This window comes from Arvicanthis niloticus, chromosome 9, assembly GCF_011762505.2.
Source record: "Arvicanthis niloticus isolate mArvNil1 chromosome 9, mArvNil1.pat.X, whole genome shotgun sequence".
NCBI classification, from domain to species: Eukaryota; Metazoa; Chordata; class Mammalia; order Rodentia; family Muridae; genus Arvicanthis; species Arvicanthis niloticus.
In genome coordinates, this window is record NC_047666.1 from 53,855,322 (window position 1) to 53,881,954 (window position 26,633).

A 26,633-nucleotide genomic window follows, 5' to 3' on the forward strand; every position below is an offset into this window, starting at 1 on the left:
AGTCAGTGGTCCTAACCACTGAGCCATCTCATCAGCCTGGAGATGTATTTCTAGTCATTTAAATGTCACCTATAAAACCCTTCTGAACATTACTGTTTCAAGAATGGAGAACCAGAGACCGGCCTGTGCTACAGAATGCACTGCCCCCATGGCATCTCATGTGGCAGAAGTATCTACCAGTCTCATTAAGTTCTCAATCCTCCAGAGACAGGACTGTCACTCCTGAGTGAGGCCAGTTCCATCAAACTGTAAGCTTCCTCAGAAAAGTTGCCCTAGGATAACCCATGCTAGCAGCTGGGACAGGTAAGAGCAAAGGCTAGCCTGGCGGCCCCCATATTCTTAATTTTATGTACCTACACTGTAGAGGGCCACCCCTTTTCTCTTTTCCTCAAACCACCTGCAGCCAACCAAGGCTAGTATGAGATTCTGAGCCCTGCTGCCCCTCAGCTGAAGATCACTGGGAAGTAAGGAGCAAAGAACAGTCTCCAGTTACCAAAAAGATAGAAAATGCCAAGAGGGCAGTTTTTGTGGTTTTATTTAAACACAAAACATGCACGCACGCCATCTATTCATTTTCTTCGCTGCGTAGCCTGGCGTTGGGATTGGTGACTCTGATGGCCAGCTGTGCTGCTCTTTCTACGATGGCTTTCCGGTTCTTAGAGGACACATTGTGAGCAATCTCAGCACAGTAAGACCTGAAAGAGAAGCAAACCAGGAAAGGTCACCAGGGAAACGGCTCTAATGAGCATCAAAGGCTCCAATCCTGAGAACCCAGGCACCAAGGCTTCTGCAGTGGTCTATGGGAGTGAGTGACCAGGCACCAATCCATAAAGGGAAGCTGGACCACGCCAGGCTCACAGGTTCTTCCTCACACTGAGTAACCCAGAATAACCCCGAAGTGTTGAGAAATTGTCCTAATGAACACACCTCCAGTATGGAGATGACTATGAAGCCATAGACAGGGAACTGAGGAAAACCTTGACAGCAGAGCTATGGAAAGCATACAAATGGTAAATAGACACACCCTCACTTTACAGATATCTGGGAACAGATGCACCGCTTTCTAACCTGAAGCCCATGTCCCTAACTGTAACTAACACACCCACCATTCACAAGTCATGTGCAGCCATATCCCACCCCAGGACACTTACAACTACCAAGACATTATCTATAACTTCCCCTGGGGAAAATGCCCAGAGACAGACCTCAGTGAGCAGGTGCACCTGTTGGTTTGACAAGGCCGTGCAGCTCTCCTGAGGCAGATGGACCCATTAGAAACGCAGCCCAACACTGCACCATTCATCAAGACAAGAGTGCCATACAGACTGCTGCTCCTGCACGCATACACATCCCTGCAGTCACCCTTCCAAAAGAACTTCCAGCACTCACTCAAGGCTTGGTTAAATGCACAACATAATCTCCCCATGCCGATTCCCTCCATCTGCATTACAACCACATACAAGGCCTCTGAAACTGTTCTAGCACATCCTCACATCCAGCATCTAGAGCATTTCCTGGGAGGCCTTGGTCTTGCATCTCAGAGGTTACAGGTTACGAGGGGTTGTAACTTTCTCAAAGTACCCAGAACATCCCATAACCTTCTCAATAGCTGAGCCTGGAGCCTTTTTCTCTACCTCAACCCCAAAAGACCCAAGCTGCTCTGCAAACTGACCTGTCAGGTCAGAGCAGAGCCAAGCACAGCTTAGGTCCCAGGTGAGACACGGCCCCCCTGCAGTCTCATTGACACTATAGCAGTGTTTCAGACAGGACCATAAAGGACACTGAACACCCACTATACAAAATGAAGGCCTCCCTCTTCTCCAGTCTCAGGTTTCATACCTAGTGAGTGCAAATGGCCCATCTCAACCATTCCTCCTAAGCATGCCCATGGCAGTGCCCAGCCTCACAGGAGGCAGACACACTCCTAACCAGGGCAAAGCGGGGCCAACTCACTTGTTGCACATCAGCAGCACTTCCAGCTCCTTGACATTGTGGACCAGAAACTTCCGGAAGCCGCTGGGCAGCATGTGCTTGGTTTTCTTGTTGCTCCCATAACCAATGTTGGGCATCAAGATCTGGCCCTTGAATCTTCTCCGCACCCTGTTGTCAATGCCTCTGGGTTTCCGCCAGTTTCGCTAAAGACACACAGGCAAGTTAGTCTCTGTGTAAACTGCCAGCTCTTCCTCAGCAAGAAGTGGGCAGAATTCAAGGGGGTCGTGTCATATAGGAGGTGCTGCTGAGTAATGTAACTTCCTACTTCTCTATACACTTCCTCACAGAAGAAAAAAGCCCCTCAAACTGTGGCTCACTGTAGACTCCCCCAACAAAACCAAACCTTCCTACCCAACCACATGGGTCGGGATTAGAGGGGACTGTACACAGTACAACAATGTGTCTGCACTGTTCTTAGTACCCAAGACTTCTGCCACATAAAATAACATACACCAGAGGTCGAGGGTGTAGCTCGGTTGGCAGAACTTTGCCTGGCATACACAAGGCCCTGGGCTCCATCCTTAGCACCTGGACTGGAATTTCAACACCACCTTCCATTGCAATTAAGTTTCAAAAAAAGGGGCAGGGAGGGATCAGTTAGCTACTGGCTGTGCAAGCCCATTCAGCCAACTGGTGATCTCTGAGCCCAGCAAGAAGTCTTAACTTAGTTGAGAGCACTGGCTGCTCTTCCAGAGGTCTTAAGTTAAATTCCATGCATGCATGTGCCTGGTGCGCAAACATAAAATGCAGACAAAACCAAAGATCCTTAAAATACAGGGTCAGGCTGCAGAGATGGCTTAGTGTATACTGCCAAACACCTAAGTCTGGTCACCTGGAACAACATGACAGGAAGGAGAGAAATCAACTCCTTAAAGTCCCCTGCCCTTCACACATATAACACAGAAAGTGTCATTTTATAGAAGAACTTCAGCCAACCGACTACATGATACTTGAAATGTGTGCTCAGATCTTCAACACTCACCCCTACCCCAGGACCACGTACCTTAATTTTCACATATCGGTCTGACTGGTGCCTGATGAACTTCTTGGTCCTCTTTTTGACGATCTTGGGCTTCACCAGAGGCCGGAGGGCAGCCATGATGCCTTTTACAAAAGTCAGATGCACGTTAGTAAAGAAAACTGGGAGGTGGGACTGAGTGTCTCTGGCTTTGGATGATGTTGCAGAGTGTCTTCCAATCACCAGCTACGGAGCAAACTGGGACTGGAATGGGTACCTCTGCTAGACTTGTTCTCCCTCCTGCTTCCGAAGCTGGTAGAATACTAGTCACTCTCCAGACGCGATCCCAAGAGGTCAGTGGGTCACCTCACCCACTCTGAATCTCAAAGAACGGCCACTGACCTGAACCAGGGCTTTCTAGCGGAGGGGCAGCAAATCCCACTCCACTAAGCTTCGTTATTTTTCAAGTGTTGCGCCCTTAAACACGCAAAGCCACTACGGACTTCTAACACGCCACCAGCGTGCCTGGCCCTCCCGGGTCGTCAGAAGGTGTCTCCTCTGTTCCTCCACCGACAACCTGCTTTGCCGGGCATGCACTGAGTTCCCAGCGGACTCATGTTCGGAAAGCATTTTTGCTCACCGGCGAGCGGCGGCAGCTTCCTGACTCAGGATGTCGTACCCCCACCAAAGAGGGCTGCCAATAAGCCAACTACAAACCCACGTCCGAAACCCACGGGCCGCATGGCCGCACACTCGCCCTGGCCGATGCCGGGCCCCGGGCGGACTCCGCAGCAGCGCCAGTGGCCAAGCCCTTGCGCGCTCACCACTACAACGCCAGGGCGGAGGCCGACTCCAAGGCCTCCCCACCCGGCGACCGGGTCGCACCGAACCCGCAGGCGGCGGATGGCCGCCGATGCAGACTCACCGCTAAAGAGATGGCAGCCACCTCGCAGGCAGCGCCGAGGAAGAAGGAAGAGGCGGTGGCGCGCAAGGTATGATGGGACGGGGTCTTAGGTCCTGGCAGAGAAAAGGGAAGCACTTCCGGCTCTGGATCCTCTAAAGAAAACTAAGACGTGCCTGAGAAATATGCTGGAAAAAATCCTAGTGTTCTGTAGTATACGTTAACATCTTCGAATGAACTAAAATGTATTTTTCTCTTGGGACTACCTAAGAAATTTGGAATTCTTTTTGAGCTAAGACCTGCTAGGTGGGCATCTATTTCCGCCCTAAGTGGAAGCCCAATCGGATTTTAAGCTGTTCGTTCCCGAGTGCGCCTCCTTGTGGCTAGGAGGTAGCAAAACAGAAACTTCTTTGAAGAATCCTTAGGGGGTTGGTTGAGCAAATGTCCAAAAACTTCAGGATATACAAGTGCGCAAACCCCTGCATGATGAAGTGCTACGGAGCTTTCTCGCGTCTTCTGTATGTTTAAATCTTCTCTACGAATGATAGAGAATAGAGCAATGTATTAATAAGTGATAGGTTGATAATATTGGTAAGAAAATAGCCCACTGGCGGTACACGACTTTTAAATACAGCACTTGGAAAGCAGAGGCAGGCCGAGCTTAGTCTATTTTGCTTTTTGTTTTTCAGATCGTTGTGAAAACTCTTAATTTTTTTTTCTTTTTATTTCTTTTTTTTTTTTTTTTTTTTTTTTTTTTTTTTTTTTTCGAGACAGGGTTTCTCTGTCTCTGGTTTGGTTTTATTTCCTCTTAAAATTAAGAGTTTTCAGCCGGGCGGTGGTGGTGCACGCCTTTAATCCCAGCACTTGGGAGGCAGAGGCAGGCGGATTTCTGAGTTCAAGGCCAGCCTGGTCTGCAGAGTGAGTTCCAGGACAGCCAGGGCCACACAGAGAAACCCTGTCTCAAAAAAAGAAAAAGAAAAACAAAAAAACAAAAAAACAAAAACAAAAACAAAAACAAAAAAACCAGATCCCGTTACAGATGGTTGTGAGGCACCACCATGTGGTTAGGAATTGAACTCAGGACCTCTGTAAAAACAATTGGTGCTCTAAACCATTGAGCCATCTCTCTAGCACCACCATCCACGTTTTTTGTTTTGTTTTTGTTGCTGTTTTGTTTTAAGACAGGGTTTCTCTGTGTAACCCTGGCTGTCCTTGAATTCATTCTGTAGACCAGGCTGGCCTCAGACTTGGAGATCAGCCTGTCTCTGCCTCAAAGGTCTCTGGGATCAAAGGTGTGTGTCACTGCTGCCCAGCAGAATAAATTAAGAAAATGTAAAACCTTGATTCTACAACTCAAACACAACAGATGCCACTGGTGACCTTGATAGTGGCTCCAGGAGGTGGGGACAAACGCTGAATTGGGTATGCTGCCCCAACCATTTTGTTTGCTGTAAAGGGGGAGTAGAAATCCAGATAAGTAAAATGTCTTGTCGGAGAAGGCTGGTTAGCAAGCTGCAGAGCAGGACTGTCACTTTCCTGTGTCAGTGGCTTGCCCACCCTCTCCAAAGGCTGCTTGTCCTACAGGCTATGTGAAGGCCAATGGCACGTGGAACATGGAAGTGTGAGGCTAATGGCACCTTACAGAGTACATAAAGAGAAAGGCAAGTGGATGAGTCATACAGAAGGCCCATGAACTAGAGAGTATGGCTCCGATTTCTGAAGACTCACAGGGGTTGGGAGTCTCAGTCTAAGGGTCTCCTCAGCTGAGAGGACACTCTGTCTGTTGCATCCCTGTAGGCATTAATGTCCCAGGATGGGAGGTAGGAGGTGTCCTGGGGAGTCTGTCTCTTACACACTCACAACTTCAAGTTTTCCAACCCTTAAGCAGGAAATCACATGAACTAGGCTACAGGCCAGGTTCTAACCTGGTTTATTTCAAAAGGGCAGAGGTCATGACAGAGAAAACACAGCGTGTGTGTGTGTGTGTGTGTGTGTGTGTGTGTGTGTGTGTGTACACATCCACACTCCACTGGACCCTGTGGCCTTAGGGGACACATCCCCAGACCTTCCCTGGGAATGTTTCTTTTGTATAAGCTCTCAAGTGTGCATCTGCGGGCTTTCCGGCTGCACTGTCTTCGGCCCAGCCTCCCTCAGGCCACTCTAGTTGATGGAGTACACCTTGTTTGCATCATAATAGGCATGGGTCACGTAAGCAAAGTCTTTCATGGGCCACCAGTCCTTAGAGTGGTAGATGGCCGGGTAGACCGGGGGCTTGTACTCTACACAGCTGAAGATCGCCAGGCTCTTATCCTTGGCCACAGTGGGCAGGTAGAGCCGCAGCTTGTCCAGAAGGTGACCAGGCCAGAAGTGATTGGGGTGGGTGCATGAGGGACCACTTAGCCTCTTCAACTTCAGCTTCCTGGAAAAGGAAAAGACATAGGGAAGGTTGCTGTGGCAGAGAGACTAGGCCCAGGGCTCCTTCTCAGCAGAGAACATAAGCTGTGACCATGCTGTTCAGTGTGAAAAGCACTAAACACCTCCAGTCTCCTCACTAGTGAGGACCCGGAGAGCTAGAGATCACGACCATACAGTGAATGAGTGGCTAAGTGCCTAGACACTGCTTCTTAAACCAAACTTAGCCAAGCGCCATCCTAGCGGCTGGAGGAGTGGTCCTCACCCTTCTCATGCTGCTAGCCTTTGACTCTAACACAGTTCATGATGTGGTAACCCGGCAACCATAAAACTGTTTTCCTTCCTACTTCATAACTGTAATGTTGCTACTGTTATGAATTGTATGTAAATATCTATTTTCCAATGATCTTAGGTGACCCCTGTGAAAAAAATGTTCAACTCCCAAAGGGATCACACCCCACCGGTTGAAAATCACTGTTCTAGAGGACTTGCTCTCTTCCAAAGGTCCTGAGTTCAATTCCCAGAACCCACATGGCAGCTCACAACTGTGTGCTGCTGTCTTCTGGTGTGCAGATGTCCATGCAGAAAAGTACCTGTATCTATAAAAATACCTAAATAAATCGAGAGGACTTGCTTCTCTCCCCTCCTCTCCCCTTTCCCCACCCCCCCACCCCCCCATTTCACCCCACAACAAGGCCAGGATTTTGTTCAATATGCATAGGTTCCAGAGCTGCCTCTGAGTAGAGGAGAGGCCAGCCCCCCCATCCTCATCCCCTGCCCTCCTAGCAGACACGCAGGACAGCTACAAACCCAGTAAATTCCTCGAAATCGTGAAAGTGCATTTTCTTCATTTTCTTTGATGTTTTCCTACCAGGGAACAGAGAGAGGCATTGTTAGGAAAGAGAAACCCCAGGAGCCAGGCAGTGCTGGCACGTGCTTCTAATCCCAGTACTCAGGAGGCAGAGGCAGGTGGATCTCTTGTGAGTTGGAGGCCAGTCTGGCCTACAGAGTTCCAGGGCAGCCAGATATATACAGAAAAGCCCTGTCTCAAAACAAAACAATAACAACAATAAACAAACAAACAAGCAAACATCAGGAAAAGCCAGCTTTAAGAAGGTGGAGGCCAATAAGAGATGTATTTCTGAGTCTCAGAGCAGAGCTCTGAGTGTTTTTGTGTAGGCCCTAGCTGTGTCTCCATGTATGCAAGACACACCCCAGGCTGGTAAGGTGAGGGAAACCTTAACCTTGGTTCCCTTCGTTCATGGGATGGAGGCCTCCAAACTAGTTAGATGTGTTCAGCAACTGGTAGATGCTGGACCTGACTCCCACTTCCCTTGCCAGAGGTCAAGCTCTGTGGGACAAGCATGATAGAGACTTACCTTCCATACCTAGGCCAGCCCAGCATGCATCCCTAACTGATCGCTGGATTCCTTCCCAAGCCCACATCTGGCCTCAGAATCTCCGGGTTTTTAATTCTGATATAAAGGATTGAATTGTGAGCCTTGTCCACTCTCTATCCCTAGCACCTGGCCTCAGGATCTTTTACAGTTTATTCCCTGGTGGTGAGAGAGAGCCAATGTTCCTCCTTTAGCTAAGGGACTTCTCTTTCTCTTTTGCAGATGTGACTGGTCAAACACAAGAAAAATATCTTTCCTGGGCACCTGGCATGCACAGGGTCCAGTCTTATTCACTCTCTCTGGGCAGTTTTCCAGCAGTAAAACCCAGAGCTGCAGCAGTGAGCTGATTCACCAGTGTGCTCCTCCTCCTGTGTGCACCCCACAGGCTATGTGTTTGATGGGTCTGTGGCAGCAGCCAGCCACAGGTTAGAAGGCATATTTCAGAAGCTCTCTAAGCCGCTACTTGGCCGGGTCATACTCAGCACTCTGCAAGCCATGACTGCTATGGGCCCAGACTGCCCCTGTACTAAAAAACATCAGGACAAGTGCAAGGAAAAGCAGCAGTCCTGGCGGTGCTGAGGACAACCTGTGGCCCTTGTCAAACCCTCTCTGTGTGTATTAGGAGTGCTGCGTTCACTTTTTACATGAAAATGCTGAGGTTCACAGTGTAGTGACTTGCATCTAGAGCAGACGACATCTGCTGTGTACTGCAGCCTGACCCAGGCATTCTGTCGCACCACCCCAACCCTCTGCAGGGATGCCATCCCATCCTCCCCTCGGCAGTCACCACTGATGCTACTCAGTAGTTGCCTCCTGATTGGCCCACATTCAGTGGGAATGGACTTTGGGTCACTTAGCAGGAGGTAGGTGTAATGGTTAGGGTGACATTTTGTTTTTCCGGGGGCTACCAGCCAGCCTCTTGTTGGAGAATGAGTGTGCCTGCCACAGGGTGGCAGCACAGGGAAGGAATTAGCCCCTGTCCTTTGCAGAGTTCCTTAGCTTCTGATACAGGGTAAGATAACACCCCCTTTGGCTCTTTCCCACTGGCCTCATGATTGTGGAAGCCTGTGGTCAGGAGGGGATCTCTGTGAACATAAGATATCCACTAAGGGTGACATTTTGGACTGGCCAGCCAGCAGTGACTAGGTAGGGACACAGATGCTGGCCTAACATGACACTATGTGCATGCCAATGTCCCAGCCCCAGCAGCTGAAGGGGCAGCTTGAAACTCAGCTTGTCTCTCTTCTTTTCTCCAAACTTTTGGCGGTTCCTGAATCCAGCCAGGCTGTGGATAATCCTCTCGTCTACATAGTAGCCTCCAGGCTGCCGGATTGGGCGGACTTCTTCTTTCAGACAGATTATCTTGTCTCCTGGATACAGCAGTGCTGTGGGCAGCAAAGAAGACGGCAGTCCATTAGGCAATGTTAGCCTACTTTAGGGTCACATGGAAACTATTAAAAAATTCACACTTCTGTCTAAAAGATTTTTTTTTTTCTGAGCTATCAAGATGGCTTGGCAGGAGGAGTGGCAAAGTGCATATGTGGGGGCAAGAATAGAACTTTGTGGAGTCTGTTCTCTCTACATTTATGAGGATTCTGGGTATTGAACTTAGGTCGTCAGGCTTGGAAGCATGTGCCTTTATCCACCAAACCACCTTCTCCAAACTCTGTAAGTCATATTTGTTGGTTGGTTGGTTTATTCTCTCTCTCTGTCTCTCTGTCTCCCTCTCTCTCCCTCTCCCTCTGTGTCAGAGAGACAGAGAGAGAGGGAGAGGGAGAGAAAGAGGGAAGGGAGAGAGAGAAAGAGAGAGAGAGAGAGAGAGAGAGAGAGAGAGAGAGAACACCTCCACACACATGAGGAAGTCAGAGGACATCTTGTAGGAGCTGGTTTTCTCTTTCTACTACATGAGTCCCAGGGATTGAACTTGGGTCACTAAGCTTGGAAGCAACGGCCTTGTCTGCTGAGCCATCTTGCCAGCCCAACTTCCTATTTTTAGATGGTAGTAGGTTCTTTGGAAATTGCAGAATATAATAGGATATAAAGTTCCCCTGAGCTCTCCCACAGTTCCTCACAATGCAACATGGCACACAGCTGCAGTTCAGTACCAAAAAGGACCCCTGCTCACCAGGTGACAGAGGAGGGAGACCAACTTGTAACAGCAAATGAAGATGGAGCTACTTAGCAAGCTTAGGCTGGAGGTGGGGAGATTCAGCTAGACGTCACTAGGTTAATTAGTGTGTGTGCCTGCATGAGTGTGTGTGTGAGTGTGAGTGTGAGTGTGTGTGCATGCTAAGTATGAAGTCAGGACATCATACCTGATCAGCAAGACTTTACCACGGAGCGCCACTCCCAGCCCTTAGAACTACTTTGATGAGAGGTAGGGGCTTGCTTCAACTATTTTGATGGTGGTTTTCTCATTGTTTTGAATTTGTCTCACAGATGTGGAGGGGAATGTACACGTAGGGTGGACATACAGGGAGGTGAATTCATGTGTGTGAAGGCAGAGCTCCAGAACCCAGCTCTCCCAAATCTCACCTAAGGAGTCCATCTGTCTCAGAGCCTGTGTCCTAGGAAGCCCACCTAGCAGTCAGGCTGTCTGCCTTTCTTCCTACTCCTTCCAAGTGTTCCCACCAAAGGCCCTGGTGGCTTGTCTAGGTGCATGTATAGGGTAGCCAGTATCAGCGTCAACTCCATATTAGCCAAGGCTCTCCCTTGAAGCAAGCCCTACCTCTCATGAGGATGTCTTCAGTCAGTGGGAGACCGTAGGCCTCACAGAGTTCCCAGCACTGCAGGTAGACTAGGAAGTTATCCCTGCGGGTCACGTTGAGCAGCTCTTCCATCTCCCCAGAGATGGTGGATGGCAGGCAGTGATCATCAAACTGTTTTGTCCCAGATCGAACCAGCCGACAGTTCTCCATGTATTGGATGGAGGGGAGAGAGAGCTGCAGAAAAACAGAAATTGCTCCATCTTGTGTCTTTGTGACATTCGGTTTGGCTAGAAGGCAGCATAGCATCTTCTCTACCTCCTCAAAGAGGCCCCCCATGAAGAATAGTGTGTGCATAGTGAGGCTACAATTCAGGTTCCAAAGCTAGCAGCTTAGAGGAGCAAGCATCGAGGTCAAGGTCAAGCCCTTGGGGGCTCTGAGCACTTGGCTCAAGAATCCTCAGAACACACTCAGACTGGGTGTGCCCATGTACTCTGTAATCTGTATTATCTATAAAAGGCCCAGTAGCAGTAAGTGTTCGAGGTGTCCTGTTGAACATCATCTCTGAGTCTTTGGCTCAGGGGGACTCTAAGTCAGGTATAGTCATTTGTGAGTGATCCTGAGTAGAAGCCACACTGCCAGCGCAGAGGGGCTGAGAAGTGTCACCCAGTGTCAGCACTGGCTGTTGAGGTTTTTTTGTTTTGTCTAGGTTTTTGGTTTTGTTTGTTTTGTTTTGTTATTGTTTGGTTTTTTGTATATGTGGGTTTTTTGGTTTTGTTTTTGTTTGTTTTTGAGACAGACTCTCATTGTGTAGCTCTAATGGTTTAATGGTTTGGAACTAACTGTGTAGCCCAGGTTGGTCTCAAACTCCTTTTAATTGGACTTCCTGAGTGATGGGATTATAGAGGTGTTTCACCACAGCTAGCTGACTGTGCAGATGGCAGACAAGGGCTGATCAAGGTGAGACCTTCCTGTAGTCTCCCTAGCTAGCAGGTGTCAGTGCCAAGTCCTAAACCCTGGCTTGCCCATCCCCCAAGGCCTGTGCTAGAGAGGTACCTTGTACTGCCTCCGCCTCTCTCGGTACCGTCTGCCCACATCCTCCATGTCTTCCTCTGACATGGGCCGCCCTTCCATCTTTGTATCAACTTCAGGCACCTTCAGCAGGTCCATCTTGGGAGGCTGTGGGGATGAGCTAGCCTTCGGTTTTTTAGGGCTATGCCTCAGAAAGGTTCTCTTTGCAGACAAATTGTAATCTAGAGTGAGAAGGAAAGATAAAGGAGGGAGTAAGAGGGCAACCAAGCTATGGAACTCAACCTGATGTCACCGGGCAGATGCCAGCATGCTCCTCTGCTCCTTTCCCATATGTCCAGCCAGTATCCGCCTGAGGGGCATTGTGAGTTTGTCTCCTCCGTTGCTATGAAGCCTCACATCTGCACACCCCACACACCTTCTTTCCTGCACCTTTTCCATCCTGTTACTGTGTTCCCACCAAGTGGCAAACAACTCATAAAATGGCAGCTGGGAATGGTGGAGCACACCTTTAACCCTAGCACCCTGGAGGCAGAGGCAGGCAGATCTCTGTGAGTTCAGGGCCAGCCTGGTCTACAAAGTTCTAAGACAGCCAGGACTGTTACACAGAGAAACCCAGTCTTGAAAAACAAACAAACAAAAAAATGTAAGCAAGATCAACTCAATGCCACTCCTGGCTTCCCAGGGAACACACGCTAAAACCAGACTCCTTTCCCTGGGCCGCAAGCACCTGTGGGAATCTGCTTCAGCTGTCATCTTGCTAACTGCCAAATGGGGACCAATGAGGATTCTGACACCTTGGCATGGTAGCCTCATGCTGAGGTGAAATCTTGGCCTCACCTCCTCCTGAGACTCCAGACAAGCAGCTCAGCCTCTCTGGCCATTTGCTTCCTCCATGGAAAACATGAATAGCAACCCTAACCTTCAGACAGGCCGGATAAACTGGCAAACGCTGCCAGTCTGCATGGTGCCCCTTTCCTGATTCTGGGGCCCTACCTGCTTGCTCCTTAGACAAACCAAGAGACTCCCCAAGTCCACCTGTCTTACCAACTGCCACCCTCCAGGGTGGCATCTGATGATGCTGAAATAACTGCTGCCTGACTTCAAATCAAGATAGGAATATTTTTAAAGCAGGGTGTGGGTGTATTAAAATCCGTTGACTACAGCTATTATTGTGGAGCACTGGGCTCTAGTGACTCCAGCCAGCTGTGAGATCACAGCAGCTCTGGGCATTCAGATGATTATGGGAGTAACAGAGTGGAAAAGTGCAATCTACAAGGTGCTGACCCTGGGCCATCGAAACTGTAAGGGTGCTTGGGTTTCCGAGGTTCTGATGTGTCAGGGACCCTCATGGGAGTGGGCTGGGCTTGGGTGTCACAGACAGGACAGTCACAGACAGGAAGTCTGACATCTAGAGCTGGGGAATACATACCGTGCAGGAGCTGCCTAATACACCAGACCAGGGAGGATGTTACACACTCTTAGTGTGGCCATTCACCCTGACTCTAAAAACCCTGCTTCAACTTGGCACCCCTGCAAGAAAATCCCTCCAACTGCTTCCTGGCAACCTTTATTTCATCTCAAAGGAGAGAGAGCCCCCACCCCTCCCTAAAATATGTCTGAAGTTAATTTCCTGCCATCCTGGTGGATAGGGGCAGAGCAAGACCCATTCATTCCACTTAAAGAAATAATGGTGTTGTGCTATTTGAAAGGGAACTGGGAGTTGGGATGGGGGCTGTGGCAGCTGTTTGGTCTTTTTCTCTCTGCAACAATAATAGATTTTAAAAAGAAAAGACAGAAAGGCTGAGGGAGTGTAGCTCAGTGGGAGGAATGCTTGCCTAATGCATAGAACCCAGAGTTCAACGTCAGCACTCCCCAACACTAGGCATGGCGGCATACACCTATAATCCCAGCACTCAGGAGACAGGCAGGGAGAGCTCTGTGAGTCTGAGGCAGGCCTGATCTACACACTGAGTTCCAGGACAACCAGAGCTATATAGAGAGGCCCTGTCTCAATCAATCAAAAGAAAGATACAGGCTCGTACAGTAAATTCATATTGGAGAATCCTTTCTAGTTCCCCTCTTCCTGCTGCTTTTGGACAGATGTAGCCCCAAAAGCACATGAGGGCAAACATAGTGTGGGCTGTGTATAATCTACACAGCTGTTCACAGCATCCTTTATAATATCTGTGATGACAGAAAGCCAGAAGCAGCTAACTCCAGACATGTCCAAACATGTCCTCTCTCTCTCTCTCTCTCTCTCTCTCTCTGCTCTCCTGTATCTCACACTGACCTCAAACTCTCCTGTATCCTACACTGACCTCAAACTCTCTACAAAGCCAAGGACGTCCCACCTCCATCCTGACTGCTAGAATTGTAGATGTGAACACTAAGCCTAGTGTGTGCAGTGCTGGGAACGGAATCCAGGGCTTCCAACATGCAGGCCAAGCACTCTCCAACTTCACATGCCCAGCCCTCAGGGCTTTTAAAATCAATAGTTTATGACCCTCTAAGGACAGGGGCTGAACTTCATCTTTGAATAGACAAAAGGGCAGCTGGGCCTTTGAGAAAATATCTGCTTCCTCATTGGTCTCTGTGTCTGGAAACTCCAGAGCTTGGCAAACCCATAGCAAGCCAGAGGAGGAGGAGCCACTTGAGGATGTGGTGCTGGAGAAAGCCAGGCAGGCTTCCAGGGCAGGGGGTGGGGCACGCACACTCCTTGGCAGAAGGTATGGTGCTTCTCTGCTGGGCCAGTGACCACTGCTTGTAGGTACTGGCCAGGGCTTCTGTGGTAATGGCATTCTGCTTCCCAAGAGAGCCAAGGTAGATGACGATGTCTTCCAGCTCCTGGCTCTTCAGAGGGACTCCGATCTGAGGAGGCACAAGAAGTTACTGAGGCCCACCTCACCCTTACCAGCAGGCTTGGCAAGCATGCTCAACCTTTTAACTCCCTGCTACATAGTGCAGAGCCCTTGTCAGGCCCGGATGCATTCTGGAATTTATCATACCTGGCTTTTCTTTCTGCCTGAAAAACTCCTATCTGTCCTTAAAAAACTCAGGCTAGATAGGCCTCTGTCTTCCCACAGTCTTTCAGTTGATTAACATACTGGATAGGAAGAAAGCCATACCTCCATCATCATACACGAGGAACAAGTATGCTCTCCTCAGATAGAGTATTAGAAACCCAGACATTTCTTTTAAAGGATATGATGGTTATTCTTGGTCGTCAACTTGACTACATCTGGAATTAACTCAACCCCAAGTGGCTGGATATACCTGCTGAGAGATTTTTCTTTAATCTGGACCACACCTTCTCCTGGAAGCCTATATGAGAACTGGAAGGAGGAAGCATTTGCTCTTTCCCTGCTTGCCTTTGTTCTCATTGGCAAATCCATTCCTTCATTGACATTAAAGCCTACTTCTTCTTTGGGATTCCAGCATCTCAGCTGAAGACTAGCTGAGACATCTAGACTGAACAACTGTTGGATTGTTGGACCTTCCATCAGGATACAAGCACCAATGAACTAGTTGGACTGCAACCTGTAAGCTGCTCTAATAAATACTGTACATCCATCCATCCATACATACATACATACATCCATACATACATTTTTCTCAGTTCTGTTTCTCTAGAGAACCCCGACTAATAGAAAGGATAATAGACAACTTTGAAGGTATGCAGTACTTACCAGAAACATTGAATATTCATAAGGAAAAATTTGAAAGGAATCATAATTATGAATATAATTGTCTCTTCATTCTCTTTAGACAACAGTCACTGCTTAACTGTCCTTGGGTCAGCTCAAAACTGCCCTGGAGCTAAAGAACTTCATATTTAAACATTTTTTAAAAATTCATTTTTATTTTATGTGTATGAGTGTCTTGGCTGTATTATGTAAGTTCACAAGCATACCTAGTATCCACAGAGGTTCAAAGAAGGTGACAGATACCCTGGAACTGGAGTACAGGGTATTGTGAGCTGTCATTGGGTTCTGTAAACCAAACTTCAGCCCTCTGCAAGAACAGTAAGTGCTCTTAACTGCTAAGCCACCTCTCCTGGCCCAGGATTTAATGTTTAAACTATTTTGTTGTTGTTGTTGTTGTTTTAGTAAAGACATTTACTTTTTAAAGGTGTTTTTGGATGTTCACATAATTGTATTTCATAAAAATGTTTGGAAATTGACTAGTTGAAAGCATAAGTCTGGGAATATAGTTCCGTAGTAGAGAGCTTGCTGGTGTGTGCAAGGTCCTGAGTTCAAGCCTCGGCTGGAGAGACGGCTGTGGGCTAGAGAGATGGGTCAGCAGTTAAGATGTATGCATAGCTTACCTTGGGTGTGTATATGGATGTTTGTGTGTGTATGCTTGCATGTGTATCTATGCAGCATGTGCATGCAGTGCACTTGGAAGCCAGAATAGGACATCAGATCCTCTGCACATGGAGTTAGAGGTGATTGATAATGGCTATGTGGGCAGCTCAGAACTGAACCTGGGTCCTCTGCAAGAGCAGCCAGGCTCAGAACCCCTGAGCCATCTCTCCAGGTCAGCCTGGTACAGAGGTTGTTTTAAGGCTATGATCAGACTTCGGGTTATGCTATGTTTCCTAGTGTGGTTCTGCAACTATGAAGCTGAGCCCTGGTGTCTGCCCATCAGGACTGCGGAGCCTGGGGAAGGGAGGAGGACACACCCCATGCCCCATTGAGAAGCTCATACTTACTGCCTTCAGAGCCATGATAAATTCTTCCCTGGAGATGCGCTGGTTTTCACTCCGCTCTGCCCTGCTAAATATCTCCAGGATCTTGACCTTTCGACTACGCAGGTAGGCAAACATGTCAGCCAGGACAGGGGGCTTAGGCAGTCGCAGCTGGGGTGCAGATTGGCGGACGTGTTTGACAGCTTTGCCCTAGAAGAGGCAAGAGTGGGGCAGGGGAGGAGGACCACTTAAGTGTGCATATCCCTAGCCCTCTTGTTAAAGTTCAATCTCATTTCAGAACCCTAAGATGGTCTGGAGAGCAGGATGCACTGTATATCTTTGCCCTGTTCTCAATGTGGCCATACTGAATAAATCTTTTTTTTCTGTTCTTTATTATTTATTAGGGTGCTTTAATTGGCTTATCAAGGGTGGGTGGCTGACCTTCGCTTATCAGTGTACAAGTCATGGTTTCAAGTTAGGTAATGCCATCACAAGGTGACCCTCCTCTCCCTAACATGATAGTCTTGATCTTCAAATGAGCACTGGTTTAGCACCTGGCCACTCCAACAGACAGGTGTCCATCATCAAGACAGACTGCTAGTGTACCCCAGCTTGGATGCTTTTAAAGCACATCCACGTGGTCTGACTTTCCCCTGCCAAGATGGACTCTCCTTCCCACTCACATGGTGCAGACAGTACTCAGTGGCTCATTCTGTTATGGTGCAGTAACAAGACCAAAGCCAAGGATGTAACCGCACTGACTTCTTTCCTCTCCATTCTGGAAGGCTCACTCTGTGAGCAGCTAGCCTTCTTATTGTGAGTACTCTTATGCAGCCTGTGGATCCCTGAGGGAGGCATTGAAGCCTCTGATCAACAGCCACTTGAACAAGTTTGGAGGGCCGGCTGCTTTCCTGCCCTGGTCAAGTCACAGGCTGTCTCTGGCCTGTACCGCAGTCTCATGATGTAGAGACAAAGCCTCTCAGCTAGAGTCCAGAGTCACAGACACAGCTGTATAGAATGATAATCATTTGTTTTTTTAAAAAGTCACTCTGGAGTATTTGTTATGCAGCAATAGATCACTCATACACCTTCCTTTGGGGGATTTGGTTTTGCGCCTCTGTAAAATGGGGCAAACCACCTTGTCATGTCTAATCCAAGGAAACAAAATGACAACACATTCCTGAAGCCTTCAGCACCTTCTGGCCATTAGGGCTTCTCACCTTGGGTCTCCTGACTGAAATCAAGGTATGTTTGGGGGTTCTTTGCTCCTGGCGAATCATAGACAGAACCTTGATCTCTGATGATGTGATGGTGGGCTTATTGTCCAGCCATTTCTTAACATCACCAAATGTCTCCAGCTGCCTCCGAAGCTTTGCCCTCTGACTCAGCCAGGCCTTCTTGTTCACTGGTAGCTCTTGGGTGTCTCCAGTATCCAGAACTTTGAAGCTAGGCATGAGTGGAAGGGGAGCTTCAGGAGGGATTGTGGGCTGGGCCAGCACTTGGTCCTTTGTGCCCGGCACTTGGTCCTTTGTGCCCGGCACAACGATGATCCGCCGCCGGCTCTTTGGCAGGTGGAAGTCTTTCTGCTTCAGTCGCCTGAAGCAATGGGCAGTGACTAGCTCAGGTTTGAAGACAGGTTTGCTGGTGGTTTCATCAAAGTCATCATCTATGGAGGTGAAAGACTGGTAGGCCCCTTGTGAGAAGAGGATTACAAAGTGAGTTCCTTTTTGGAAGAGAACTAAGAAGAATCAGGGAAGGGGCTGTTGTAGGAACTAGTTGTGTATCAGGGTGCCTGGTCCCTGGCCTGGCTGTATCACTGCATCACAATGGTAAGGAAAACGGTATTAGCTAACACCACCTGTATACACCAACAACAGTCTGATTCCTATTACACTCTGCACATGCTCCGAAGAATCCACTTCATCCTGTCTGACTATCCTAGGCATCACAGCACCCTCTGGTGGGCGCAAAGACTCTGATCCAGAGAGCTTGGGTCTAAGTATTGATCTGGTGTTGTAGAAAGTATTTAATCTCAATCAGGGGCTTCTACCCCTACCTTTGATTATTCTGTTCCTAGATAAAAGAAACACAACTTTTATATTTATAAAGCCTCAATCAGCACTAGAACTGGGCAGAGAGCCCCTCGATGCTATTAGAATCTACTTTCCCTTCAGTAACCCCAAGTCACAATTTGCCATGGTCCTTCCATCTCGGCAGCTCTTACTTTGATTGGCTGGCCTTCATGGCTATGATTTATGATTCATCTACCCCATGGAAGCTTCCTCCTCTCTCCACCTTCTTTTCTCTCTCCCTGTGGTTCCCTTTGACACTATGCCCAGGAACCCCAAACCCTGCCTGTGTTTCTTCTGTCCAGCTATTGACTGTCAGCATCTTTATTTAACCAGTAGTTTTAAATTAAGGAGCAAGGTCACATTGTACATTTGGATTCTCTTATCCCTGGGAGCAACCAGGCCTTGGAGGCTAGTATTACAATACATTACATTACATTACATTGGGTATTACAATACATAGCAAAAGACCAAACCTCAACACTGCTTCCTGCTTAGCCTGTGTTTCAGTTTCTTCCATAAGACAGGGATAATAGCTACCTAATTTCTCAGGTGATGGAGGTATTTCTTAGAGTTGCTTTGTAGTCAGTGTGTTGTTATATATGTATCCACGTACACACACACATATACACATCTACATCAACTACATAGAAGTTTTCTTCATGCTGCTGAGACTTGAACCCAAGGCCTTGTGCTTGCTGAAGAACTACTGTGCCACTGTTCCTCAGGCCCCAACTTGTAATGACATATCAAGTAGGCAGGTGAGATGGCTCCGTGGGTAAAGGTGTTTTGCTGCCAAGTTAGACAACCTGTGTTCAATCCTTGTAACCTAAATAGTAGAAGGAGAGAACAGGCTACCACAAATCACCCTTCAGCCACATCTGCACCATGGCACAGACCCTTCTTTACCTGTTGAAATAAATAAATGTAAAAAATATAAGGAAGTTGTAGAGATGGCTCAGTACTCTTTCAGAGGACGTGGGTTCAATTTTAAGCATCTACATAATAGTGAATAACCACCTGTAATTCCAGTTGCAGAGAGTATGCCACCCTCTTCTGCCCTCGAAAAGTACTACACACACATTGTTCACAGACATAAATGCAGCAAAACATCCATCTGCACAAGGGGTACAGCAGACCCTCTGTTCTGCTAATGGAGACAAGCCACTCTCTCTTCTCAAGAAAGGACTGGCTGGACAGTCTCACAGCTAACCTGCTTTTTGTCTCATGCTTTTCTAGAACTTGTAATTCTGTACACACACACAGAGAGAGAGAGAGAGAGAGAGAGAGAGAGAGAGAGAGAGAGAGAGAGAATGAATAAAATAGGTATTTCCTTTTTTTCAGTTTGGCTAACTTGTAAATAAACTCATTTTTTTCTTAATGATTTTTCTTAACTTGCTTTGGAATACAGGTGTGCTCAGGCAGGGGTTTACAGAGCTGAACACCTGCTGACATCATGAAGCCTTTTTTCCTGAAAGCTGCAGTCCTCAGGACAAGATGTCCCTTATTTTTTCCCACACAGACTTACTGGCAATTCAGTTTCTCCTTCCAGTGGCACAGGCTCATTTAGGCCCCTTCTGTCCCCTCTGTGATGGAAGGGAGCCCTGTCCTGCCTAAGGTTTTGCCACCTGCTGCTCCCTCTGCTCAGTATCTTCTACCCTCCTCCTCCCCATCCCCCTCCTCTTTCCAGTCTTAGATGACGCCCCAGCTCACAGTTGGAGCCCTATGGGTACTCTGCATACCTTGACCCATATGCTCCTCCATGCCACCATCACCATCTGTGCTGGCTAGTCAACCTGACACAAGCTAGAGCCCTTTTAGGAGGGAGAACCTCAACTGAGAACATGTCTCCACCAGACTGGACTGTGGGAAAGTCTGTGTTGTGTTTTCTTGACTAGTGATGTGGGAGGGCCCAGCTGGCTGTGGGTGGTGCCACTCCTGGGCTGGCTGTCCTGGGTGATATAATAAAGCAGGCTAAGCAAGCTACCAGGAGCAAGCCAGTAAGCAGCACCCCTTCCATGGCCTTTGCATGAGATCCTGGATGATGGAATACAAGCTGTAAGATGAAATAAATCCTTTCCGTCCCAAGTTGCTTTCGGTCATGGTGATTTCTCACAGTAATAGAAAAGTAAATAAGACACATTGCAAGCAGTCTGGGTTGCACACTGGTAGCTCTCACACTGATGAACACTTTACTTAAAAGGTCTCCAATTGTGGTACTGTAGCTTGGGGTGTGGCCTCTTCGGCTTGCAGTCCCTCCCCACATTCTCTACTAGCTAAACTCAGTTCATTTAATAACTGCTTCCATTTGCAACTCCTGGTGCAATGCCTTGGTTGTTTCTCTAGGAAAAAAGGCTCCATGAAGACCTTGTCTATGACTGTCTTATTCTCTTCCAGAGTCTTGGCTCCACCATGGTGCTTATATGTAATCGGAACTCAGTAAACAGTTCATGACTGACAAATGTAGACATGGGGTTGCTGCTATGGCTAGGCACCTTTTTCAGATAGACACACTGAGGCCCAGAGAAGCTCAAAGTCACTGGGTTGATTATTAGCCATGCTTAATTAGTCTCATAGACAAGTACTTTTGTTTTAGGATTTCTTTTTATGTATATGAATGTTTTGCCTGAATGTATATGTATGTGCACCACATGTGTATAGTATCCACAGAGGCCAGAAGGTGTTGAATTACATGGAACTGGAGTGATAACTGGTTGTGAGCCTCCATGTGGGTGCTGGGAACTGAACCTGGGACCTCTGCAAGAGCAGTGACCTTGACCACTGAGCCATCTCACCAGCCCCCACAGCCAAGCTCTCAGCTATTTGCTGTTACTCAGCTGCCACTTGATCTTCATGTCTCAAGACATTTCTAAATTCATTTCTAAATGGTTTGTGCCACCATCAACTCCCCCATCCCTGTGCTAGAGATTGGACAGAGCAACATCACTGGCCCCTCATCTGCATTTGGACCAATAGATCAGCCTGGTGCACTGCACAGGCAACCCAACTCACACATATACCATCTCCCACATCTTCACCCAATTATCTCTAACTTATTTCATACCCAGCTCAGGCATCACCATCCCTTGAAATCTTCCCGGCTCTTCTTTTCCACCCCTCTGGGTCCCCTACAGCCCCTACATATTTAGTACCACCTTAGCATGGTTTGAGACAGGGTCTCACCAGGTAAGCCAGGATGCCTTTCTTTCCCAAATGATGGGGTGACAGGCTTTCACCACCAAGGCTGGCATGGTGGTTTGAATAGGCTTTGTCCAGGGAGTGGCATTATTTGGAGGTGTGGCCTTGTTGGAGAAAGTGTGCCACTGTGGCTGTGGGCTTTAAGACCCTTCTTCTAACATGTGGAAGCCAGTCTTCTAGTGGCCTTTAGATGGAGATGTAGAACTCTCAGCTCCTCCTGTACCATGTCTGCCTGGACACTGCCATGTTCCTACCTTGATGATAATGAACTGAACTTCTGAACTTGTAACCCAGCCCCAATTAAAACTTGTCCTTGTAAGAGATGCCTTGGTCCTAGTGTCTGTTCACAACAATAAAACCCTTCTAAGACAGAAGTTGGTACCAGGAGTGGGGTATTGTTGTGATAGGTCTGAACATGTTTTTGTTTGGAAGAATGTGCATTTGGGGACTTTGGTTTGGAAAGCAGTGGAATCCTTTCTGTGGGGTTTAATGGGTTATCCTAGTAGAAATATGGAGGACTTTGTGCTGAGAGTGATTTTCAGTGGAGAATAATTTCAGTATGTCTCCTAGAGACTGTTTTTGTGGTATTTTGGTGAAGAATGTGGCTGCTTTTTGCCATTGTCTGAACAGTCTGCCTGAGGCTAAGGTAAAGAGATTTAGATTAGTTGCTTTGAAAAAGGAAGTCTCAAAACAGCCTGGTATAAATTCTGTTGTGTGGTTACTAAAGTTCACTCTTATGAAGCATGTTTTAATGAAAAGGAACAAGCTGAGATAGGAAAAATACAAAATATATGGTTCAAGTACTAAAGGGGCACATAGAATGGAGCTGAATCCTATGTTCTAGAAGATAACAGATTAAGGGAGTGGAACTTTGGGGCAAGATCCCACCCAGCTAAGTTTAGGTTCAGGCATGGTGCTACACACCTTTAGTCTCAGGAGACTCGAGCCAAGTACATCTCTGAGTTTATGGCTAGCCTGGGTCAGAGCAAGTTCTAGGTGAAAATAAGCTTATGTTCAGGTGGGATGGTACATATTTTTATTCCAAGGAGACATAGCCATGGAGTTCTCTGAGTTCAGGATCAACCTACAGAGCAAGTTCCAGGACAGCCAAGCTTAGGCAGTGAAGAAATTGGAAAATAGAAAGCTAGGAATAGAACAAGAGGGACCATACTCCAGCCCTAGCAAGGAGCAGAACTCAGCAGCTTTGGCCATGTAGCTCTGGCTTTAAAGTCAAGAATAAAAGGAACTACTGGGACAACTGATGCTGGTTAGTTGGAGCTAAGAAATTAATGGTGATTAAGAAGAAATCAGCATCACTGAGGTGAAATCTTCTAGGAAGTGTTTTCTGAGAGCACAAAGAAGATGTGTTCCAGAGATAGCAAAGGTTGTATCCTGTGCTGCAGTTGGACTTGGTAATGTGTAAGAGTTACCCAGGTGGTACTGGTTTTGAAGGTATGAAGGGGTCATGAAGAACAGCTGGAGCTTGGCACTGTGAGAGGCTAGGGAAGGCCATTGGTGAAGGTGCAGCCTCAGTTGCAGTTGACAGCCCAGGACTAAAGGGGTTATGCAAAGAAGCTGGGGCTTGGCACCATGAAGACAGCTTATGAGAGGGTATTGGTGAAGTCTAGTTGCAGCAGAAGACCTCAGTGTATTGGAGATGCCAGTACTGTAGGATGATCAAGAACAGCAGTGGAGTGGAGTCAACCAGAGTCTAGAGGGCAGAGCTGGAGAAGTGATGTGCCCTTTGGAGGAGTCCACAAAATCATGTGTGGATCATAGACATTGGAATAGGAAGCTGTGAAGCTGAAGTTGACTTGGAAACTCCGAATTATTAAGATGCCAGAACTGTGGGATACCTGCCACAGGAAAGCTGCTAACAGGGAATAGAACCAGTCCAGGAGAAAGAAGTTGTAGTCAACGAAGATGAAAAATGAATTGGAGATCTGAAGACTGCTTTGACATTAGCCATGGAGATGCAGAGTTTGGAGTTTGCCCAGCTGGTTTCCTGTCTAACTTTGAGGATTACAATTAAGTGATTGGATGAGTCTCAGAAGAGACTTTTAACTTTGGACTTTCAACATTGTTGAGACTCCTATAGACTATGGAAGCTTTGGAAGTTGGACCAAATGCATTTTTCATTATACAATGTTTAGGTATGGCCCCCATAGACTCATATATTTGAACAAGCCTCATATATTTGGGAGCCAGGAAATGGAATGTGGTGGTTTGAGTAGGTTTGGTCCAGGGTGTGGCACTACTTGGAGATGTGGCCTTGTTGGAAGAACTGTGTCACTGTGGGTGTGGGCTTTAAGACCTTCCTACTAACCATGTGGGAGCCAGTCTCTCCTAATGGCCTTCAGATCAAGATGCCTCCTGCACCATGCTCCTGCCTTGATGATAATGGACTGAACCTCTGAACTTGTAAGCCAGCCCCAATTAAATGTCCTTATAAGAGATGCCTTGGTTATAGTGTTTGTTCACAGCAGTAAAACCCTGTTCACAGCAGTAAAACCCTAAGACACAAGGCTTCTTGGTGCTCAAGGAGTTAACATACCTCCTGCTATGGCCTAAAGCTCTTTGCCCCTTTTCTTTTCCATGATCTCATACCCACCTTTTTCTCTTTTCTACAGTGCTTCTTTCTGTTCAGTCATGTTTCCTTGCTCCTTACCTGGCCCTTGGGTTTTATTTACCCAGTTGCTGTGTGCTCCAAAGGGCACAGTATTCCTTGAGGCTTCCCTTTCAGCTCTTCTCACTCTGGTTCACAGTAAGGGTGTGGTAATTTGAATAAGAATGGCTCCCATAAGTTCATATTTGAAAACTTAATCACCGGGAAGTAGAACTGTTTGAAAAGATGAGGAGAGGGAGGAGGAAAAGGAGGAAGAGGAGGGAGAGGAGGAAGAGGAGGAGGAGCGCCCTTGTAGGAAATGTCACTGGGGGTAGGCTTTGAGTTTTGTTTTTCCTTTTTTTTTTTTGAGACAGGGTTTCTCTGTGTAGCCCTGGCTGTCCTGGAACTCACTCTGTAGACCAGGCTGGCCTCGAACTCAGAAATCCGCCTGCCTCCGCCTCCCAAGTGCTGGGATCAAAGGCGTGCGCCACCACTGCCTGGCTGAGTTTTGTTTTTCTTGAGACAGGGTTTCTTTGTATGGCCCCAGCTGTCCTGGAACTAACTAACTCTGTACACTAAGCTGGCCTTGAAGTCATAGAGATCCTCTTGCTTCTGCCTTTTGAGTGCTGGGATTAAAGGTCAACACAACCACTGCCTAGTGGCTTTGAGGTTTTAAAAGCCCACATCAAATGCACTCTCTCTCTCTCCTGCTCTTTCTCTCAGCTTGCGTATCAGTGTATAAATCTGAGCTACTTTTCCATACCTGTCTGCCACCATACTCCCTGTCATGATGATAATGGACTAAGCCTCTGAAACTATAAGCAAGATGCCCAATCAAATGTTGTCTTTTGTGAGAGTTGCCTTGAATTGTTTCTCTTCACAGCAAAGAACAGTGACTAGCCTATCAGGTGTCATCCCAGCCACCCTCTTGCATGTAAGTGGCCTGCTCACCACCCACTCACTCTTCACTGCACTTTTTTCTAGCTTTTCAGGACTATGAGCGAGCACGGTAGGTGGTCTCCTGCAGTGACAGGCTGAGGCTGCCATCTTGTCATTAGAAGAGATGGTGGAAGCAGTGACTTTCCACTCCTGCACAGGTCAGGTGCACTCTCTGATGTCACTGGCTGTCACTGGCTGACTTTGCTTCTGTTTGTACATTCCCAGGTACACAGAGAACTTCACTGTGGGCCTTGAATGCTGGAGAAGATCCCATTAGCTGACCCACATATGCCTAATAGGAGCACATGCCTGAGGGTCCTCGCTTGTCTCAGAAAACACACTTGTTCTCCTTTCTTGACTCACATCTCAGCTGCTGCCTTCCTTTCTGGCCATCATCCTGAGCTCCTGTTGTCCTGGTCACTCCTAAGTGTCAACACTACACACCAGACAGCTTCTCCCACTCACCTCCGTGCTGAGTACCCCCATCCCAGAACAGTCATGCATCTCAGTTGTTCTGAAAACATCTCACTTCTATAGTTTACAGGGTCTTAGGTGTCTACCAACTAAGATGCAATGTGTCCCCTGGTTCCAGTCTCATCTAACCTGGTTCTTCAGCCCCTTCTATCTCCATGAAAAGCACCCTCACTTACCAAGGTCTGTGAGTGACAAGCAGAATGTCACACGATGACTCTTTTTTTTCTCCTCGGCTTTCTGGGGGTCCCATAACCTGGACGCTTTCTTTTGCTTCCCACTATGTTTGGCCAAGGTTTCTGGCACATTCTGACTATGTGCTGAGGAGGAGCGGCTAGGGGGACGAGCATTCCACTGTGAAGCACTAAATGGGTGGAGAGTAGGCTTTCCGAGAGTATGGGTCTTCTGGTCTCCAGCTTTTCCTGTTTGTTTGTACCCTCCATCTTGCAAATTGCAGCCCTTTGCCAAGAACTTGATTGGGGACAGACAGCTGGCTGTCTCTTCTCCAGGTCTCTTTTTCAATATAGAACGCATTGTTGCCTAACTGAGAAATATGCAGGTTCCCAAGCACAAGAAGCCGGCTTTGATTCCAAGTTAGGCGACTGAATCTGGTTCTCCAGCTGGTTCCGGGCACGGAAATCCGGGAAGTTTGTGACCTTCTGGAACTCCTGGCAACCCCTACCCCAGAATGGAGACGGCACAATGAGGCTTCCAGCCTATCCTGGCGCTCTCCAATGACTCTGCCGCTAGGAGCCGGAGGATTCCTGTAGATGGCGTGCGTTATAGAGTACGGTCCAGGGTTGGCCATTAGGTGCAAATCAGCTTCAGGTTTTGCAAAAGGCAACTCAACCTGCTGAAAGTGAGCCTCTGTTGCCATAACTAGATAGATGCCCTACACCGATTGGCTGAGTGCTTCCACTTGCACGAAGGAGGCGGGAGAACCCTTCTTCCTTCCCACCCCCAAACTTCCCTTCCCCCCCTCCCCCCGCCCCCGGCGCCCCTCTCCCCGCCCCCCAACCAGGAGCGGCAGAGATTTGCTTAGCTCTGGTTAGTGCCTCCTTTGAGAAATCATGCTTATGTTCCGTCTTCCCATGGATCCTGATTCTGAAGAAAATGTTTTCCTATTTTCTTGTAAGCTGTAGGATTTTCACAGATCTCATCTTTAGGCTTTAGTTTTCTCATTCAAAAAAAGTATCATACTCTGTGCTGGGTTCTGAGAATCCTAGTCAGTCAATGTCAAATAAAAGACAGCTATTTGGTGCTATGA

General features: G+C 47.7%; 2 protein-coding genes and 1 non-coding gene across 6 annotated transcripts; all 3 read right to left on the reverse strand.

Moving 5' to 3' along the window:
* Positions 1-517: 517 nt before the first annotated feature.
* Positions 518-4,008, reverse strand: Rpl32 (ribosomal protein L32). The gene is made up of 4 exons (XM_034512507.2): positions 3,876-4,008; positions 2,996-3,096; positions 1,954-2,135; positions 518-695 (listed from the first exon to the last, which is right to left on the reverse strand). The coding sequence occupies exons 2-4, from the start codon at positions 3,089-3,091 to the stop codon at positions 566-568; spliced, it is 408 nt and encodes a 135-aa protein (XP_034368398.1). The 5' UTR covers positions 3,092-3,096; positions 3,876-4,008; the 3' UTR covers positions 518-565.
* LOC117715930 (small nucleolar RNA SNORA7) lies at positions 3,167-3,306 on the reverse strand. Its single transcript, XR_004607710.1, has one exon. It is a non-coding gene; the product is annotated as a small nucleolar RNA SNORA7 (small nucleolar RNA).
* Positions 4,009-5,753: 1,745 nt separating the features above from the next.
* Positions 5,754-26,314, reverse strand: Efcab12 (EF-hand calcium binding domain 12). Of its 4 annotated transcripts, XM_034511456.2 has the most exons (9): positions 25,546-26,314; positions 17,305-17,777; positions 16,109-16,294; positions 14,109-14,265; positions 11,422-11,618; positions 10,389-10,602; positions 8,895-9,045; positions 7,074-7,130; positions 5,754-6,270 (listed from the first exon to the last, which is right to left on the reverse strand). In XM_034511456.2, the coding sequence occupies exons 1-9, from the start codon at positions 25,898-25,900 to the stop codon at positions 6,012-6,014; spliced, it is 2,049 nt and encodes a 682-aa protein (XP_034367347.1). In that variant the 5' UTR covers positions 25,901-26,314; the 3' UTR covers positions 5,754-6,011. The 4 variants fall into 4 exon arrangements, with proteins under 4 accessions (XP_034367347.1, XP_076796434.1, XP_076796435.1 ...); XM_076940319.1 differs by lacking the exon at positions 17,305-17,777 and having other exon boundaries at positions 25,546-25,680; XM_076940320.1 differs by lacking the exons at positions 17,305-17,777; positions 25,546-26,314 and adding an exon at positions 16,768-17,296.
* Between the last annotated feature and the right edge of the window lie 319 nt (positions 26,315-26,633).